Here is a 21631-nt window from a genome sequence, read left to right as displayed (position 1 = left end):
AGTGCGCAGTGGGATACAGTGTCGAAGGTTCAGGAGGATGAGGGCTGCCATGTGACCTTGGTCGAGGAGGGCATGGATGCCATCCGTGGCAGCGAGGAGGGTGGTCTCGGTACTGTGGTTGCTGCAGAATCCGGATTGAGAGGTGTCTAAGATGCTGTTGGTTTCTATGAAGTGTGTTAGCTGGGTGTTGACTGCCTTTTCGATGATTTTGGCACCAAAAGGAAGCAGTGACATGGGCCTGAGGTTCTTGAGGTCTGCGGAGGGCTTCTTTAGGAGGGGGTTGACTTTGGCACGCTTCCAGGTGTTGGGTAATGTGGCAGTCTCGAGGGAGCAGTTAAACGTTTGGCATAGCTCAGGTGCGATGGCCCTGTGGAAGATGTGCGGCGGGCAGACGTCAGAAGGTGCTCGGGAGTGGATGCTCTTCATTGCCTTTAAGGTGTCTTCTGTGGTGAGAGGGGTCCAGGTGAAAAGGGTCTGTTGGGTGGCGTTGTTGCGGGTGGGAGTAGAGGCTGTGCTGTGGTCTTGGTCATCGAAGTTGTTTTAGAGCGTCTTCATCTTAAGGTGAAAGAAGGAGCTGAGTTTGTTGCAGAGGTCTTGGGAAGGAGGGACGTCCATTGTTTCGAAGTTGGGTTTGATGAATTCCTGTATGATGGCGGAGGGTTCCTTGGAGTTGTGGGCCCTGGAGAGAATTCTGTCTTGAATGAACTTTTTTCTTTGTTGCTTTGATTAGTTGGTGGTGTGCTGTGATGGCGGTTTTGTAGGTGGAGCGTGCTTTTGGGGTTTTGCTGTTTCTCAACATCATCTCCAGTCCAGGAGCGCTTGGATTCTCCGAGATCCATGGTGAATTAGTTGGCTTTCTTGTTGTGTTGTCTTGTGGTGCTCTGGAGGGGAGATGAGAGTGTTGGCGCAGTTGGTGATCCATTGGTGGAGGTTGTTTGCAGATGTGTTGGCATTAGTCGTAGTTGGGAGTGTAGTGTAGGTGAGGGCGGAGGTGAGGTTTTCTTCTGTGACTTTGTTCAAGTTTCTGCACTGGAGGCTACACATGTGCTTGTGTGCAGTGGGTATCATAAAGGAGAAGTGGATGCAGTGGTGATCTGTCCAGAGCAGTTCCGTGGTGTGACTGTAGCGAATGTTGTTTCCTCTGGCAAAGATGGGGTCGAGTGTGTGTCCTGCTTTGTGGGTGGGGGTGGAGACAAGTTGCTTTAGTCCTATGTTGGTGAGGTTCTCTAGGAGGGCAGTGGTGTTGGGATCGCTGTGGTTGTCCAGGTGGAAATTCAGGTCTCCGAGTAGCAAGTGGTCTGTAGAGGCAAGGGTGTGGGGTGCGATGTGGTCTGAGATGGCTTTGGTAAAGGGGGTGCGGGGTCCAGGAGGTCTGTAGGCGAGTGTTCTGCGGAGCGTTGTTTTGGGGTTGGGCTGGATCTGGAACTGGATGTGTTCCATGGGGGGGGGAGGGGGGAGGGGGGTGAAGTGTCGTCCGAGTGGGTGGTTGTCAGTTGGAAGGAGATTTTGTGGATGATGGAGAGGCCTCCTCCTGGATGGTTGGGGCAGTCTTTTCTCAGGATCATGTATCCGTCAGGGATGGCGTTTGTGATGTTGGGTGCAGAGCTGGCTTTGCTCCAGGTCTCTGTGAGGAAAGCGATCCAGACTGGAACACAAGCAGCGCCAGACTGGTTTTGGCACAGCTTCTCATTTTGCACTGAGACACAGTGTGTGACCATTGTCTACTCTTCAGCATGTTCTGCAAGATCTTAACCATGCTTACAGATAACTATTAGACGCAGCCCTTGCTGAGTTGACATTTACCTCCTTATGACCATCTTTGATGTTATGCCTACTATTTTTACAGATGTATTATCTATTCAACTGCCATTTATTGACCACAATTCTAAGTAGGTAATCTTTCACCATTACTCACTCTTCCTCCACGTATGGAAAGTAAATTCTTTCTGATTTGGCACAGCATTCTACCTCATATTTACTGTTCAGTAGGTAAATAGATATTGTTTGACCTCAGATTCACTTTGTTAAATTGGTTGTGCTAGATACCCAGCAGGACACAACCCATGATTGTGTCCTCAGCTGTCCAAGTAAGTGTACGTTTTCTTTTATGGCACAGACTACTGACTACTAAGGCACGTCCTTTTACTATTATTCAAAGAGCCCATCTCAGATGCACCTCTCATTCTTTTTTTCTTTTAGTTAAAAGATATTTAACATTTTTCATTAAAGGACAAAAAAGTTGATTTTAGGAGATATCTCTTCGCAAGGCCAATTAAGCATGACTGTGGCAAAATAGAATATTTTCGCCATGGAGTATGGGTAATACATGTAATTTTGTTCAGCAGTTTTTGTGGTAGCTCTGTTAAAAAAAAAAGTCTGTGTAAAATGCATGGGATTTTGCATTTTGGGACTCCCCTTTATTATTTGTGTGCCCCGCGCTTGACTGATCACTCCAAAACTTTCCATGCACTAACTAGACAAAGCAAGCATTTACAACGCAATAGGTCTCGCTGCATTAAAGTTTGAGTTACTGGCATTGTAAATGACAATGCTTTGCATTCATTTTTTTTTTTTATTTGCAATTGGTATATAAACATGGTTTGTGAATGGTTAGCTGTTGCTTATGCGAAGCAAAGTTGGCAGTAATATAGAGTGCTAGTCTTGCTTGTTATAAGCATGCTGATTTAAAGCGGTCCGATACGTGCGGGTAAAGTTTGCGCTGTATAAAAGTGAAAACTAATAAATAAATTTAAAAAAAGCCTACCTGTACCACGTCCGTTCTTATTTTGCGATGCCACATATCTTTGGGTCCCTGTATTTATTAACTGCACCCGGCTGTGGGAAACCTCCACGGCAGGAACAACGTGTTGTGGGGCAGACACGGGCAATGTAGCCACTGTCCTGTGGCTGCACTGCGGGGTAACAGTGTAGGGGCAGGAAGGCAGGCAGTTGGTAGTGCTGTGCCATAGTAGTGTAGTTCTCTGTGTATGCTGGGCATGGGTGTTGCTATTGGCTGAGAAGAAGTGGTGAGGAGGTGCCGGTTCGATATGCCTGCTTCCTGATCTTGGGCAGGCGACAGTTAAAAACAAGTTACAAACTAATGCAGCCTAAGACTTTAATCACGCTTCATAGTATCAAAGCGTGCTGGGCCTCAAAGTGGCTTATTTACATCTTATTGTATGTTGTCGCCCTACATGGCACGTGTGTGTCCTGCGCATGCGCACCGCTGCGCTCTCCTGCAGCCGAACACATGTATGATGCACACATACAAGATGCACATTTGTCTGTGCTCTAGCCTAAACAGTTGTGAACGGATATGTGCTGGTTTCTGATATAATGCTCTAAATGTTATGGTAGGTTTTTAAAGCGCTGGTATCCCGGAGTTTCTTGGCACTATAGAGGGCAGCAACATAATCAAAATGTTTACACTGCAGTGGACTTTAGTCCATACCAAATGACTTTTATTAATGGAAACCCGTTGCTAAATATTAGCGTTTGGTAGCTTTAAGCATTAGCGTTTATTTTTTAATATTTCTCTTATGAATTTAATTTTTTATGTTTATCCATGACCACGAAACAAAGAAGGAATTGTATGTTTTCTGAAACGTATTACAAACGGAAATATGTGTATTTCCAACAAGAGGCCGGAGCGCACACATTTGTGAAGCATGCATATACAGGAGGCGTGCAACGCCCATAGGGCTCAAAGGGCTTCAGCCTGACCCCCCTAAATTTGGTTCTAGTTACGCCTCTGATATACAGTACAATATCTTCAAAACCTTTACCCAAGAGTAAGCGTCTTCATTCTTTAAAAGACTATACCGCTCCCGCTAGATTATGCTGTCATGCCCCAAGTGGGAGTGTTTACCATCCCGTCACAAAATCACTTTCATACACTGAATGTCCACACTTCCCAAAAGAGGATGTCCTTTCTTCGAGAACAAGCGTATTCATAATATCCGAATGTATGCCCTTACTAGCAAGCACCCCAGCGCGGGAAGGCCATCAACTAACTACTACCTATACGCACCGTCCGTAAATAATCCACCCTAATATCTTCGTACGTTCTTAGACTTGGACTCCTAAAGGATATCATTTGTTCGTAATTCAGGCATTTCCTGGTCAAACACCAACCAATCCGATGCCTGAACATATCCTGGGCGTCTTCTGGGAGTGGACGGCATTGCTAACGTGTAAATGACATAGGAGTAGAGCATTGGGTGTCCCGTAGCCAACGTAGTGCGACATACAGAATCCTTAAGCACTTACTGGCTGTGGAGTCCGCACGTGCATTTTTCCGACCAGTCCTCTGACAGTCAGTGGCTGCTGTCTAGTTTAGAAGAGGGCAGTGCTTGGCTGGTGAGGTGAGCGGGTGGAAAGGTTTGCGGGGACATCGCGGTTCAGTTCGCATATTGGCTTCAGCAATGGTTAGATCCTATCAGTATATATTAACGGCTGAGGGCATGGGAGACCTTTTCGGTTGGTGCTCACATTTCTAGGCGGCGGGTGGGTCTCGGTGCGCTTGTGTGTGTGTGTGTGTGTGTGCGCGCGCATGTATGTGTGCGGCAGCGGGGGGTGTCTCTGTATGTGTGTGTGTCTCTGTGTGCGCATGCGTGTTTGAAAGCAGGGGGGGGTGTGGCTGTGTGTGTTGGAGCTTCCCAGGAGACAGGAGATGGCCACAGCGAGCGCGTTCGCGCGCGGCCCGCTCCGATCCGATTCTTCACGATGCGCGTGGCCAGCTCTTGTCTCCTGGAAAGCTGAGTCCCTGACAATAGGTCTCTGGCGAGACAGCGCTTCGCGCTGTAAATGCCACAAGACCTAATTATTTACAACAAGGGGTGGTGAGGGACAGAGTCTCTGAATTAAACAGAATACTCTCACCCAGTCAAGAGATCAGGGCTAGATCCAACACCGTTTTTTAGCTCACTGCACCATCCCAGTTTCAGAACCTGACTGTATGCAAATTAGTCTGTTCCTGTCCCAGTGCATGATGGGAACAGGGCAAACCAAACTACAAAAGCCAATTCTTACACTGGGAAGGAAACAAGCTACCGGGGACCGGTTTCTGGCATTTCAGCCTCTTCGGCCCGGCTTGCTTGAATCCTGATGGTGCAATGAGCAAGGGACTCACATCTGAGTATACCCTTCCACGCTTAGGGTGGACAAAAATATTTACAACAAGGGGTGGTGAGGGACAGAGTCTCTGAATTAAACAGAATACTCTCACCCAGTCAAGAGATCAGGGCTAGATCCAACACCGTTTTTTAGCTCACTGCACCATCCCAGTTTCAGAACCTGACTGTATGCAAATTAGTCTGTTCCTGTCCCAGTGCATGATGGGAACAGGGCAAACCAAACTACAAAAGCCAATTCTTACACTGGGAAGGAAACAAGCTACCGGGGACCGGTTTCTGGCATTTCAGCCTCTTCGGCCCGGCTTGCTTGAATCCTGATGGTGCAATGAGCAAGGGACTCACATCTGAGTATACCCTTCCACGCTTAGGGTGGACAAAAATATTTACAACAAGGGGTGGTGAGGGACAGAGTCTCTGAATTAAACAGAATACTCTCACCCAGTCAAGAGATCAGGGCTAGATCCAACACCGTTTTTTAGCTCACTGCACCATCCCAGTTTCAGAACCTGACTGTATGCAAATTAGTCTGTTCCTGTCCCAGTGCATGATGGGAACAGGGCAAACCAAACTACAAAAGCCAATTCTTACACTGGGAAGGAAACAAGCTACCGGGGACCGGTTTCTGGCATTTCAGCCTCTTCGGCCCGGCTTGCTTGAATCCTGATGGTGCAATGAGCAAGGGACTCACATCTGAGTATACCCTTCCACGCTTAGGGTGGACAAAAATATTTACAACAAGGGGTGGTGAGGGACAGAGTCTCTGAATTAAACAGAATACTCTCACCCAGTCAAGAGATCAGGGCTAGATCCAACACCGTTTTTTAGCTCACTGCACCATCCCAGTTTCAGAACCTGACTGTATGCAAATTAGTCTGTTCCTGTCCCAGTGCATGATGGGAACAGGGCAAACCAAACTACAAAAGCCAATTCTTACACTGGGAAGGAAACAAGCTACCGGGGACCGGTTTCTGGCATTTCAGCCTCTTCGGCCCGGCTTGCTTGAATCCTGATGGTGCAATGAGCAAGGGACTCACATCTGAGTATACCCTTCCACGCTTAGGGTGGACAAAAATATTTACAACAAGGGGTGGTGAGGGACAGAGTCTCTGAATTAAACAGAATACTCTCACCCAGTCAAGAGATCAGGGCTAGATCCAACACCGTTTTTTAGCTCACTGCACCATCCCAGTTTCAGAACCTGACTGTATGCAAATTAGTCTGTTCCTGTCCCAGTGCATGATGGGAACAGGGCAAACCAAACTACAAAAGCCAATTCTTACACTGGGAAGGAAACAAGCTACCGGGGACCGGTTTCTGGCATTTCAGCCTCTTCGGCCCGGCTTGCTTGAATCCTGATGGTGCAATGAGCAAGGGACTCACATCTGAGTATACCCTTCCACGCTTAGGGTGGACAAAAATATTTACAACAAGGGGTGGTGAGGGACAGAGTCTCTGAATTAAACAGAATACTCTCACCCAGTCAAGAGATCAGGGCTAGATCCAACACCGTTTTTTAGCTCACTGCACCATCCCAGTTTCAGAACCTGACTGTATGCAAATTAGTCTGTTCCTGTCCCAGTGCATGATGGGAACAGGGCAAACCAAACTACAAAAGCCAATTCTTACACTGGGAAGGAAACAAGCTACCGGGGACCGGTTTCTGGCATTTCAGCCTCTTCGGCCCGGCTTGCTTGAATCCTGATGGTGCAATGAGCAAGGGACTCACATCTGAGTATACCCTTCCACGCTTAGGGTGGACAAAAATATTTACAACAAGGGGTGGTGAGGGACAGAGTCTCTGAATTAAACAGAATACTCTCACCCAGTCAAGAGATCAGGGCTAGATCCAACACCGTTTTTTAGCTCACTGCACCATCCCAGTTTCAGAACCTGACTGTATGCAAATTAGTCTGTTCCTGTCCCAGTGCATGATGGGAACAGGGCAAACCAAACTACAAAAGCCAATTCTTACACTGGGAAGGAAACAAGCTACCGGGGACCGGTTTCTGGCATTTCAGCCTCTTCGGCCCGGCTTGCTTGAATCCTGATGGTGCAATGAGCAAGGGACTCACATCTGAGTATACCCTTCCACGCTTAGGGTGGACAAAAATATTTACAACAAGGGGTGGTGAGGGACAGAGTCTCTGAATTAAACAGAATACTCTCACCCAGTCAAGAGATCAGGGCTAGATCCAACACCGTTTTTTAGCTCACTGCACCATCCCAGTTTCAGAACCTGACTGTATGCAAATTAGTCTGTTCCTGTCCCAGTGCATGATGGGAACAGGGCAAACCAAACTACAAAAGCCAATTCTTACACTGGGAAGGAAACAAGCTACCGGGGACCGGTTTCTGGCATTTCAGCCTCTTCGGCCCGGCTTGCTTGAATCCTGATGGTGCAATGAGCAAGGGACTCACATCTGAGTATACCCTTCCACGCTTAGGGTGGACAAAAATATTTACAACAAGGGGTGGTGAGGGACAGAGTCTCTGAATTAAACAGAATACTCTCACCCAGTCAAGAGATCAGGGCTAGATCCAACACCGTTTTTTAGCTCACTGCACCATCCCAGTTTCAGAACCTGACTGTATGCAAATTAGTCTGTTCCTGTCCCAGTGCATGATGGGAACAGGGCAAACCAAACTACAAAAGCCAATTCTTACACTGGGAAGGAAACAAGCTACCGGGGACCGGTTTCTGGCATTTCAGCCTCTTCGGCCCGGCTTGCTTGAATCCTGATGGTGCAATGAGCAAGGGACTCACATCTGAGTATACCCTTCCACGCTTAGGGTGGACAAAAATATTTACAACAAGGGGTGGTGAGGGACAGAGTCTCTGAATTAAACAGAATACTCTCACCCAGTCAAGAGATCAGGGCTAGATCCAACACCGTTTTTTAGCTCACTGCACCATCCCAGTTTCAGAACCTGACTGTATGCAAATTAGTCTGTTCCTGTCCCAGTGCATGATGGGAACAGGGCAAACCAAACTACAAAAGCCAATTCTTACACTGGGAAGGAAACAAGCTACCGGGGACCGGTTTCTGGCATTTCAGCCTCTTCGGCCCGGCTTGCTTGAATCCTGATGGTGCAATGAGCAAGGGACTCACATCTGAGTATACCCTTCCACGCTTAGGGTGGACAAAAATATTTACAACAAGGGGTGGTGAGGGACAGAGTCTCTGAATTAAACAGAATACTCTCACCCAGTCAAGAGATCAGGGCTAGATCCAACACCGTTTTTTAGCTCACTGCACCATCCCAGTTTCAGAACCTGACTGTATGCAAATTAGTCTGTTCCTGTCCCAGTGCATGATGGGAACAGGGCAAACCAAACTACAAAAGCCAATTCTTACACTGGGAAGGAAACAAGCTACCGGGGACCGGTTTCTGGCATTTCAGCCTCTTCGGCCCGGCTTGCTTGAATCCTGATGGTGCAATGAGCAAGGGACTCACATCTGAGTATACCCTTCCACGCTTAGGGTGGACAAAAATATTTACAACAAGGGGTGGTGAGGGACAGAGTCTCTGAATTAAACAGAATACTCTCACCCAGTCAAGAGATCAGGGCTAGATCCAACACCGTTTTTTAGCTCACTGCACCATCCCAGTTTCAGAACCTGACTGTATGCAAATTAGTCTGTTCCTGTCCCAGTGCATGATGGGAACAGGGCAAACCAAACTACAAAAGCCAATTCTTACACTGGGAAGGAAACAAGCTACCGGGGACCGGTTTCTGGCATTTCAGCCTCTTCGGCCCGGCTTGCTTGAATCCTGATGGTGCAATGAGCAAGGGACTCACATCTGAGTATACCCTTCCACGCTTAGGGTGGACAAAAATATTTACAACAAGGGGTGGTGAGGGACAGAGTCTCTGAATTAAACAGAATACTCTCACCCAGTCAAGAGATCAGGGCTAGATCCAACACCGTTTTTTAGCTCACTGCACCATCCCAGTTTCAGAACCTGACTGTATGCAAATTAGTCTGTTCCTGTCCCAGTGCATGATGGGAACAGGGCAAACCAAACTACAAAAGCCAATTCTTACACTGGGAAGGAAACAAGCTACCGGGGACCGGTTTCTGGCATTTCAGCCTCTTCGGCCCGGCTTGCTTGAATCCTGATGGTGCAATGAGCAAGGGACTCACATCTGAGTATACCCTTCCACGCTTAGGGTGGACAAAAATATTTACAACAAGGGGTGGTGAGGGACAGAGTCTCTGAATTAAACAGAATACTCTCACCCAGTCAAGAGATCAGGGCTAGATCCAACACCGTTTTTTAGCTCACTGCACCATCCCAGTTTCAGAACCTGACTGTATGCAAATTAGTCTGTTCCTGTCCCAGTGCATGATGGGAACAGGGCAAACCAAACTACAAAAGCCAATTCTTACACTGGGAAGGAAACAAGCTACCGGGGACCGGTTTCTGGCATTTCAGCCTCTTCGGCCCGGCTTGCTTGAATCCTGATGGTGCAATGAGCAAGGGACTCACATCTGAGTATACCCTTCCACGCTTAGGGTGGACAAAAATATTTACAACAAGGGGTGGTGAGGGACAGAGTCTCTGAATTAAACAGAATACTCTCACCCAGTCAAGAGATCAGGGCTAGATCCAACACCGTTTTTTAGCTCACTGCACCATCCCAGTTTCAGAACCTGACTGTATGCAAATTAGTCTGTTCCTGTCCCAGTGCATGATGGGAACAGGGCAAACCAAACTACAAAAGCCAATTCTTACACTGGGAAGGAAACAAGCTACCGGGGACCGGTTTCTGGCATTTCAGCCTCTTCGGCCCGGCTTGCTTGAATCCTGATGGTGCAATGAGCAAGGGACTCACATCTGAGTATACCCTTCCACGCTTAGGGTGGACAAAAATATTTACAACAAGGGGTGGTGAGGGACAGAGTCTCTGAATTAAACAGAATACTCTCACCCAGTCAAGAGATCAGGGCTAGATCCAACACCGTTTTTTAGCTCACTGCACCATCCCAGTTTCAGAACCTGACTGTATGCAAATTAGTCTGTTCCTGTCCCAGTGCATGATGGGAACAGGGCAAACCAAACTACAAAAGCCAATTCTTACACTGGGAAGGAAACAAGCTACCGGGGACCGGTTTCTGGCATTTCAGCCTCTTCGGCCCGGCTTGCTTGAATCCTGATGGTGCAATGAGCAAGGGACTCACATCTGAGTATACCCTTCCACGCTTAGGGTGGACAAAAATATTTACAACAAGGGGTGGTGAGGGACAGAGTCTCTGAATTAAACAGAATACTCTCACCCAGTCAAGAGATCAGGGCTAGATCCAACACCGTTTTTTAGCTCACTGCACCATCCCAGTTTCAGAACCTGACTGTATGCAAATTAGTCTGTTCCTGTCCCAGTGCATGATGGGAACAGGGCAAACCAAACTACAAAAGCCAATTCTTACACTGGGAAGGAAACAAGCTACCGGGGACCGGTTTCTGGCATTTCAGCCTCTTCGGCCCGGCTTGCTTGAATCCTGATGGTGCAATGAGCAAGGGACTCACATCTGAGTATACCCTTCCACGCTTAGGGTGGACAAAAATATTTACAACAAGGGGTGGTGAGGGACAGAGTCTCTGAATTAAACAGAATACTCTCACCCAGTCAAGAGATCAGGGCTAGATCCAACACCGTTTTTTAGCTCACTGCACCATCCCAGTTTCAGAACCTGACTGTATGCAAATTAGTCTGTTCCTGTCCCAGTGCATGATGGGAACAGGGCAAACCAAACTACAAAAGCCAATTCTTACACTGGGAAGGAAACAAGCTACCGGGGACCGGTTTCTGGCATTTCAGCCTCTTCGGCCCGGCTTGCTTGAATCCTGATGGTGCAATGAGCAAGGGACTCACATCTGAGTATACCCTTCCACGCTTAGGGTGGACAAAAATATTTACAACAAGGGGTGGTGAGGGACAGAGTCTCTGAATTAAACAGAATACTCTCACCCAGTCAAGAGATCAGGGCTAGATCCAACACCGTTTTTTAGCTCACTGCACCATCCCAGTTTCAGAACCTGACTGTATGCAAATTAGTCTGTTCCTGTCCCAGTGCATGATGGGAACAGGGCAAACCAAACTACAAAAGCCAATTCTTACACTGGGAAGGAAACAAGCTACCGGGGACCGGTTTCTGGCATTTCAGCCTCTTCGGCCCGGCTTGCTTGAATCCTGATGGTGCAATGAGCAAGGGACTCACATCTGAGTATACCCTTCCACGCTTAGGGTGGACAAAAATATTTACAACAAGGGGTGGTGAGGGACAGAGTCTCTGAATTAAACAGAATACTCTCACCCAGTCAAGAGATCAGGGCTAGATCCAACACCGTTTTTTAGCTCACTGCACCATCCCAGTTTCAGAACCTGACTGTATGCAAATTAGTCTGTTCCTGTCCCAGTGCATGATGGGAACAGGGCAAACCAAACTACAAAAGCCAATTCTTACACTGGGAAGGAAACAAGCTACCGGGGACCGGTTTCTGGCATTTCAGCCTCTTCGGCCCGGCTTGCTTGAATCCTGATGGTGCAATGAGCAAGGGACTCACATCTGAGTATACCCTTCCACGCTTAGGGTGGACAAAAATATTTACAACAAGGGGTGGTGAGGGACAGAGTCTCTGAATTAAACAGAATACTCTCACCCAGTCAAGAGATCAGGGCTAGATCCAACACCGTTTTTTAGCTCACTGCACCATCCCAGTTTCAGAACCTGACTGTATGCAAATTAGTCTGTTCCTGTCCCAGTGCATGATGGGAACAGGGCAAACCAAACTACAAAAGCCAATTCTTACACTGGGAAGGAAACAAGCTACCGGGGACCGGTTTCTGGCATTTCAGCCTCTTCGGCCCGGCTTGCTTGAATCCTGATGGTGCAATGAGCAAGGGACTCACATCTGAGTATACCCTTCCACGCTTAGGGTGGACAAAAATATTTACAACAAGGGGTGGTGAGGGACAGAGTCTCTGAATTAAACAGAATACTCTCACCCAGTCAAGAGATCAGGGCTAGATCCAACACCGTTTTTTAGCTCACTGCACCATCCCAGTTTCAGAACCTGACTGTATGCAAATTAGTCTGTTCCTGTCCCAGTGCATGATGGGAACAGGGCAAACCAAACTACAAAAGCCAATTCTTACACTGGGAAGGAAACAAGCTACCGGGGACCGGTTTCTGGCATTTCAGCCTCTTCGGCCCGGCTTGCTTGAATCCTGATGGTGCAATGAGCAAGGGACTCACATCTGAGTATACCCTTCCACGCTTAGGGTGGACAAAAATATTTACAACAAGGGGTGGTGAGGGACAGAGTCTCTGAATTAAACAGAATACTCTCACCCAGTCAAGAGATCAGGGCTAGATCCAACACCGTTTTTTAGCTCACTGCACCATCCCAGTTTCAGAACCTGACTGTATGCAAATTAGTCTGTTCCTGTCCCAGTGCATGATGGGAACAGGGCAAACCAAACTACAAAAGCCAATTCTTACACTGGGAAGGAAACAAGCTACCGGGGACCGGTTTCTGGCATTTCAGCCTCTTCGGCCCGGCTTGCTTGAATCCCGATGGTGCAATGAGCAAGGGACTCACATCTGAGTATACCCTTCCACGCTTAGGGTGGACAAAAATATTTACAACAAGGGGTGGTGAGGGACAGAGTCTCTGAATTAAACAGAATACTCTCACCCAGTCAAGAGATCAGGGCTAGATCCAACACCGTTTTTTAGCTCACTGCACCATCCCAGTTTCAGAACCTGACTGTATGCAAATTAGTCTGTTCCTGTCCCAGTGCATGATGGGAACAGGGCAAACCAAACTACAAAAGCCAATTCTTACACTGGGAAGGAAACAAGCTACCGGGGACCGGTTTCTGGCATTTCAGCCTCTTCGGCCCGGCTTGCTTGAATCCTGATGGTGCAATGAGCAAGGGACTCACATCTGAGTATACCCTTCCACGCTTAGGGTGGACAAAAATATTTACAACAAGGGGTGGTGAGGGACAGAGTCTCTGAATTAAACAGAATACTCTCACCCAGTCAAGAGATCAGGGCTAGATCCAACACCGTTTTTTAGCTCACTGCACCATCCCAGTTTCAGAACCTGACTGTATGCAAATTAGTCTGTTCCTGTCCCAGTGCATGATGGGAACAGGGCAAACCAAACTACAAAAGCCAATTCTTACACTGGGAAGGAAACAAGCTACCGGGGACCGGTTTCTGGCATTTCAGCCTCTTCGGCCCGGCTTGCTTGAATCCTGATGGTGCAATGAGCAAGGGACTCACATCTGAGTATACCCTTCCACGCTTAGGGTGGACAAAAATATTTACAACAAGGGGTGGTGAGGGACAGAGTCTCTGAATTAAACAGAATACTCTCACCCAGTCAAGAGATCAGGGCTAGATCCAACACCGTTTTTTAGCTCACTGCACCATCCCAGTTTCAGAACCTGACTGTATGCAAATTAGTCTGTTCCTGTCCCAGTGCATGATGGGAACAGGGCAAACCAAACTACAAAAGCCAATTCTTACACTGGGAAGGAAACAAGCTACCGGGGACCGGTTTCTGGCATTTCAGCCTCTTCGGCCCGGCTTGCTTGAATCCTGATGGTGCAATGAGCAAGGGACTCACATCTGAGTATACCCTTCCACGCTTAGGGTGGACAAAAATATTTACAACAAGGGGTGGTGAGGGACAGAGTCTCTGAATTAAACAGAATACTCTCACCCAGTCAAGAGATCAGGGCTAGATCCAACACCGTTTTTTAGCTCACTGCACCATCCCAGTTTCAGAACCTGACTGTATGCAAATTAGTCTGTTCCTGTCCCAGTGCATGATGGGAACAGGGCAAACCAAACTACAAAAGCCAATTCTTACACTGGGAAGGAAACAAGCTACCGGGGACCGGTTTCTGGCATTTCAGCCTCTTCGGCCCGGCTTGCTTGAATCCTGATGGTGCAATGAGCAAGGGACTCACATCTGAGTATACCCTTCCACGCTTAGGGTGGACAAAAATATTTACAACAAGGGGTGGTGAGGGACAGAGTCTCTGAATTAAACAGAATACTCTCACCCAGTCAAGAGATCAGGGCTAGATCCAACACCGTTTTTTAGCTCACTGCACCATCCCAGTTTCAGAACCTGACTGTATGCAAATTAGTCTGTTCCTGTCCCAGTGCATGATGGGAACAGGGCAAACCAAACTACAAAAGCCAATTCTTACACTGGGAAGGAAACAAGCTACCGGGGACCGGTTTCTGGCATTTCAGCCTCTTCGGCCCGGCTTGCTTGAATCCTGATGGTGCAATGAGCAAGGGACTCACATCTGAGTATACCCTTCCACGCTTAGGGTGGACAAAAATATTTACAACAAGGGGTGGTGAGGGACAGAGTCTCTGAATTAAACAGAATACTCTCACCCAGTCAAGAGATCAGGGCTAGATCCAACACCGTTTTTTAGCTCACTGCACCATCCCAGTTTCAGAACCTGACTGTATGCAAATTAGTCTGTTCCTGTCCCAGTGCATGATGGGAACAGGGCAAACCAAACTACAAAAGCCAATTCTTACACTGGGAAGGAAACAAGCTACCGGGGACCGGTTTCTGGCATTTCAGCCTCTTCGGCCCGGCTTGCTTGAATCCTGATGGTGCAATGAGCAAGGGACTCACATCTGAGTATACCCTTCCACGCTTAGGGTGGACAAAAATATTTACAACAAGGGGTGGTGAGGGACAGAGTCTCTGAATTAAACAGAATACTCTCACCCAGTCAAGAGATCAGGGCTAGATCCAACACCGTTTTTTAGCTCACTGCACCATCCCAGTTTCAGAACCTGACTGTATGCAAATTAGTCTGTTCCTGTCCCAGTGCATGATGGGAACAGGGCAAACCAAACTACAAAAGCCAATTCTTACACTGGGAAGGAAACAAGCTACCGGGGACCGGTTTCTGGCATTTCAGCCTCTTCGGCCCGGCTTGCTTGAATCCTGATGGTGCAATGAGCAAGGGACTCACATCTGAGTATACCCTTCCACGCTTAGGGTGGACAAAAATATTTACAACAAGGGGTGGTGAGGGACAGAGTCTCTGAATTAAACAGAATACTCTCACCCAGTCAAGAGATCAGGGCTAGATCCAACACCGTTTTTTAGCTCACTGCACCATCCCAGTTTCAGAACCTGACTGTATGCAAATTAGTCTGTTCCTGTCCCAGTGCATGATGGGAACAGGGCAAACCAAACTACAAAAGCCAATTCTTACACTGGGAAGGAAACAAGCTACCGGGGACCGGTTTCTGGCATTTCAGCCTCTTCGGCCCGGCTTGCTTGAATCCTGATGGTGCAATGAGCAAGGGACTCACATCTGAGTATACCCTTCCACGCTTAGGGTGGACAAAAATATTTACAACAAGGGGTGGTGAGGGACAGAGTCTCTGAATTAAACAGAATACTCTCACCCAGTCAAGAGATCAGGGCTAGATCCAACACCGTTTTTTAGCTCACTGCACCATCCCAGTTTCAGAACCTGACTGTATGCAAATTAGTCTGTTCCTGTCCCAGTGCATGATGGGAACAGGGCAAACCAAACTACAAAAGCCAATTCTTACACTGGGAAGGAAACAAGCTACCGGGGACCGGTTTCTGGCATTTCAGCCTCTTCGGCCCGGCTTGCTTGAATCCTGATGGTGCAATGAGCAAGGGACTCACATCTGAGTATACCCTTCCACGCTTAGGGTGGACAAAAATATTTACAACAAGGGGTGGTGAGGGACAGAGTCTCTGAATTAAACAGAATACTCTCACCCAGTCAAGAGATCAGGGCTAGATCCAAGCCCTGATCTTTGGACTGGGTAAGAGTGGTCTGCTCAATTCAGACACTCTGTTCATCACCACCCCCTTTTGTAAATCGATTTTGGCCACTATCGGTGTGGCAGGGTATACTCAGACATGAGTCCCTTTCTCACTGCTCCATCAGGATTCAAGCAAGCCGGGCCGAAGAGGCTGAAATGCCAGAAACCGGTCCCCGGTAGCTTGTCTCCTTTCTGGTAAAGAATTGGCTTGGTAGTTTAGTCTGCCCTGTTCCCATGATGCACTGGGCCAGGGACAGACTGATTTGCATATAGCCAGGTTCTGAGCTGGGATGGGGCAGTGAGATAAATAACGGTGATGGATCAAGCCCTGATCTTTGGACTGGGTAAGAGTGGTCTGCTCAATTCAGACACTCTGTTCATCACCACCCCCTTTTGTAAATCGATTTTGGCCACTATCGGTGTGGCAGGGTATACTCAGACATGAGTCCCTTTCTCACTGCTCCATCAGGATTCAAGCAAGCCGGGCCGAAGAGGCTGAAATGCCAGAAACCGGTCCCCGGTAGCTTGTCTCCTTTCTGGTAAAGAATTGGCTTGGTAGTTTAGTCTGCCCTGTTCCCATGATGCACTGGGCCAGGGACAGACTGATTTGCATATAGCCAGGTTCTGAGCTGGGATGGGGCAGTGAGATAAATAACGGTGATGGATCAAGCCCTGATCTTTGGACTGGGTAAGAGTGGTCTGCTCAATTCAGACACTCTGTTCATCACCACCCCCTTTTGTAAATCGATTTTGGCCACTATCGGTGTGGCAGGGTATACTCAGACATGAGTCCCTTTCTCACTGCTCCATCAGGATTCAAGCAAGCCGGGCCGAAGAGGCTGAAATGCCAGAAACCGGTCCCCGGTAGCTTGTCTCCTTTCTGGTAAAGAATTGGCTTGGTAGTTTAGTCTGCCCTGTTCCCATGATGCACTGGGCCAGGGACAGACTGATTTGCATATAGCCAGGTTCTGAGCTGGGATGGGGCAGTGAGATAAATAACGGTGATGGATCAAGCCCTGATCTTTGGACTGGGTAAGAGTGGTCTGCTCAATTCAGACACTCTGTTCATCACCACCCCCTTTTGTAAATCGATTTTGGCCACTATCGGTGTGGCAGGGTATACTCAGACATGAGTCCCTTTCTCACTGCTCCATCAGGATTCAAGCAAGCCGGGCCGAAGAGGCTGAAATGCCAGAAACCGGTCCCCGGTAGCTTGTCTCCTTTCTGGTAAAGAATTGGCTTGGTAGTTTAGTCTGCCCTGTTCCCATGATGCACTGGGCCAGGGACAGACTGATTTGCATATAGCCAGGTTCTGAGCTGGGATGGGGCAGTGAGATAAATAACGGTGATGGATCAAGCCCTGATCTTTGGACTGGGTAAGAGTGGTCTGCTCAATTCAGACACTCTGTTCATCACCACCCCCTTTTGTAAATCGATTTTGGCCACTATCGGTGTGGCAGGGTATACTCAGACATGAGTCCCTTTCTCACTGCTCCATCAGGATTCAAGCAAGCCGGGCCGAAGAGGCTGAAATGCCAGAAACCGGTCCCCGGTAGCTTGTCTCCTTTCTGGTAAAGAATTGGCTTGGTAGTTTAGTCTGCCCTGTTCCCATGATGCACTGGGCCAGGGACAGACTGATTTGCATATAGCCAGGTTCTGAGCTGGGATGGGGCAGTGAGATAAATAACGGTGATGGATCAAGCCCTGATCTTTGGACTGGGTAAGAGTGGTCTGCTCAATTCAGACACTCTGTTCATCACCACCCCCTTTTGTAAATCGATTTTGGCCACTATCGGTGTGGCAGGGTATACTCAGACATGAGTCCCTTTCTCACTGCTCCATCAGGATTCAAGCAAGCCGGGCCGAAGAGGCTGAAATGCCAGAAACCGGTCCCCGGTAGCTTGTCTCCTTTCTGGTAAAGAATTGGCTTGGTAGTTTAGTCTGCCCTGTTCCCATGATGCACTGGGCCAGGGACAGACTGATTTGCATATAGCCAGGTTCTGAGCTGGGATGGGGCAGTGAGATAAATAACGGTGATGGATCAAGCCCTGATCTTTGGACTGGGTAAGAGTGGTCTGCTCAATTCAGACACTCTGTTCATCACCACCCCCTTTTGTAAATCGATTTTGGCCACTATCGGTGTGGCAGGGTATACTCAGACATGAGTCCCTTTCTCACTGCTCCATCAGGATTCAAGCAAGCCGGGCCGAAGAGGCTGAAATGCCAGAAACCGGTCCCCGGTAGCTTGTCTCCTTTCTGGTAAAGAATTGGCTTGGTAGTTTAGTCTGCCCTGTTCCCATGATGCACTGGGCCAGGGACAGACTGATTTGCATATAGCCAGGTTCTGAGCTGGGATGGGGCAGTGAGATAAATAACGGTGATGGATCAAGCCCTGATCTTTGGACTGGGTAAGAGTGGTCTGCTCAATTCAGACACTCTGTTCATCACCACCCCCTTTTGTAAAACAAGACCTAATAGCACCTTTTGGGAAAGTTTCCTGATGATTCTTCAAACAGTTCCAAAGTTATTAGCAAAACAAAAAAGGCATTTCCTATGGAAATGCTGACCTAACTGTAACTACCCAGTGGCAACTGCAAATGGGTGATATATATAAAAAATAAGAAGTAAACTCAAACGGGAGGTATCAACTACCCCAAAAGCTGTGCATGCCGTCATACCTCTCCGTACCGAACTACGAAAGAGGAGTTAAGGCGGCCGCAAGTGTAAATGCGGTCGCAAAACGTTTGCATTTTACCGCCTACTTCATGTAGGTGGTAACCCAGTCGCAAAGGGGGAGGGGGTCCCCAGGGTACCCTTACCCCTTGTGAATGCCTGCAAAAACGTTTTTTAAGAGGAGACAGTTGCCGCAGGGACCATTGCCTACTCTTAAAAAATTTAACTGAAACGTGTCCTTTTTCTTTTTGAAATGCATCCTGCTTTCATTCAAGGAAATCGGGCTGCATTTAAAAAAAAAAAAAAGAACAGTGGCTGTATTTAAAAGCAAACAGACATGGTGGTCTGCTGTCCCCAGCAGGCCTCCATCCCTGTGCTTTTAGCGAATCCCAGTGGGTGGAAAATTGCAACCTACCTCATGAATATTAATGAGGTAGGTCACTTGCGACCCCGATTAGGAATTGCTAAATGTGCAGTGGACACCTTTGTACATAGCTTTTTGCGATTTCCTATGAGCGAATCGCAAAAATTCACCATTAGGAACTTGCAAAATAAAACCTACTTTCATGTGGCCCGATACCCTTAACTTTTTCGAGCTTAGGCTTTTAGGATTGGTCCAGGGAATCACAATAGAGTTGCGTTACTTATTAACTGGAGCAGGCTTTTGGACCTCCCTCCTATGTGGGTTCTAAAAAACAGGGAACATTAAAACAGCACAGGTACACCCACAGCTTTTGCGATACTGTATGGAAATGCCTCGTCCTGCTACATATAGGTCTCGCCTGTGAATTATTACTTGCATACAAGCCAAGTGCACAATTGTTACGCCTGAATGTGCATCACACCTGTGCTCACACCTTTCTTGAATCTGTCGTGTAGTCCTATGCAAAGTTTCCCAAAACAAATTCAGTTGATTGCTTTCACGTAGAAATCGAATTTCTTATGAATATCCGTGTACACTGTTGATAAAGTTGAGTGGATGAATATTGTTTTTGATTGCTTTATATTCCATTTTTGTAATTTAAAAAACCCTCTCTCTTTTACATACAGGTGTAAATGTAATACTTGTTTTCACAATAGATGAATTGGGAAAAGCCTGTAGTTTAGTAATAAGGTCAATCTATATATTATGGATGTTAAATTACAAGCCAATAGAGAAGAATGTCTCTTGTTCTATGTATAGACAACTTTCTCTTTCATTGTTTTGCTTTTATGTTTGCAAAAAAAGTGTCATTTCAAATTTTTTCCAGCTCGAATAAAATCAGCGGAAGATATTTTGAAGTTTTCTGGACCTGATTTGCAGAGGCTGACGAAATTATCTAATGTTGATGTACAGCACTTACTTGTCGCAGTCTCTGCAGCATTGCAGAAGCCAACAGTGCTTACAGGTGAGAGCGGCTCAAGGGATAGACCCAATATATTTTGGAAAGAACATTGGGAAGCAGATTATCGATGGGAACCAAGGATGAGACACAATTTCTGTTATTCTTTGTCTTGTAATGAATGCCCACAACAGTTATATTCAAGGAAATAATTCAAGCATGTCTTGTTGTGTTACTCAGTGCTCCAGATGTACCATGAAAAGGCTTGTTTTGTAGCACAGCATCGGAGACTCAGCCTTGGATGCCCAGTGTTGGACCGCTTGCTAAGAGGAGGACTACCCATAACGGGCATCACAGAGCTCGGTGGGGAGAGCGCTGCAGGGAAGACTCAGATAGCCATACAGCTGTGCCTTTCGGTCCAGTATCCGTGCGCCTATGGAGGACTGGAAGCAGGTATGCCATGTAGAACTAGAACTGTCCATTTTATTTAGAGATGTCTTAGTTATGTTTGGAAATACATAAGAACACATGGTATGGACCATTCAGGACCGTGAGGATGGGGTCTCCAGTCATTTCTAAACATATACCTCAGTCAGCCATCCACCAGTCAGTCAGTCAGTTACTCAATTATATGTCAAGCACACTGACTTAATTTGAGTGCTTGTTCGTGTGATTCTTTTTATTATTTTTACAATAGTTGAAAATATAACCCAGGCCTGAACTCTAACCTGAGCAGGTGGGGTTTTTATAATTAGTTGTTTATTAAAGTGTTCCCCATTCTATCTGAAGTGTCCACTGAAAAGCAAGTTGAAAACATACATATTATAAACGAACACGTGAATTGTAGAAACCAAATATTTTTCAGAAACTGAACACTAGTTTTATACTTTTCTCAAAAAGTCACTCAGTGTAATGAATAAAGGGTCAGATGTACAACCCTTTTTAGCGGCCGCAAACAGGAAATTGACCTGCTTACGTTCGCAAAAAAGATGTGTGGTATGTATAAACCTTATTTTGCGAGTTGGTAACCAACTACAACTCGCAAAATAGGGTTTTCGAGTTCCTATTAGGAATGGGCGTGCCCTTCCTAATAGCGAGTCACAATGGTATGAACGATTGTTTACCGACCGCAAATGAGGTCGCAAAACAATCTCAGTTTACCACCTACTTGAAGTAGGTGGTAAGCCAGACACAAATGGGAAGGGGTCTCTAGGGGACCCCTTCCCCTTTGTCTTGGGCAGCGAAAATATTTTTTAAGAGCAGGCAGTGGTCCCACGGGCCTCTGCTTATTCTTAAAAAAATTAACAAATGTTTCATTTTTCTTTTTAAAATGCATCTTGTCTTCCTTTAAGGAAAATAGGCTGCGTTTACAAAAAAAAAAAAGACTGCTTCATTTAAAAAGTAGTCTCAGACATGGTGGTCTGCTGACCCCAGCAGGCCACCCATCCCTGTGAGTGCTGGCTATTCCCAATGGGTCCCAAATTGCGACCTGCCTCATGACTATTAATGAGGCAGGTCATTTCCGACCCATTCAGGAATCGTAATCAGTGTCTAAAATACTGTTGCACATTACATTTTACGAATCACAGAACATCACAATTTGCGACTCGCAAAATGGAACGGTTGTACATCAGGC

At 47.1% G+C, this 21631-nt stretch overlaps 1 protein-coding gene across 2 annotated transcripts in view; it reads left to right on the top strand.

Moving 5' to 3' along the window:
- Positions 1-21631, top strand: part of XRCC3 (X-ray repair cross complementing 3) — a 175263-nt gene that overhangs the window by 89334 nt on the left and 64298 nt on the right. For both annotated transcript variants that reach the window (XM_086936657.1, XM_086936656.1), the window contains 2 exons: positions 19924-20061; positions 20236-20448. In XM_086936657.1, the coding sequence (XP_086792783.1) occupies positions 20244-20448 (205 nt within the window). In that variant the 5' untranslated portion in view covers positions 19924-20061; positions 20236-20243. The remainder of the gene's footprint in view (positions 1-19923; positions 20062-20235; positions 20449-21631) is intronic.

Source organism: Lissotriton vulgaris, chromosome 9, assembly GCF_964263255.1.
Source record: "Lissotriton vulgaris chromosome 9, aLisVul1.2, whole genome shotgun sequence".
NCBI lineage: Eukaryota > Metazoa > Chordata > Amphibia > Caudata > Salamandridae > Lissotriton > Lissotriton vulgaris.
Note: the sequence above shows the minus strand (reverse complement) of the source record. Positions and strands in the feature narration are given on the sequence as shown.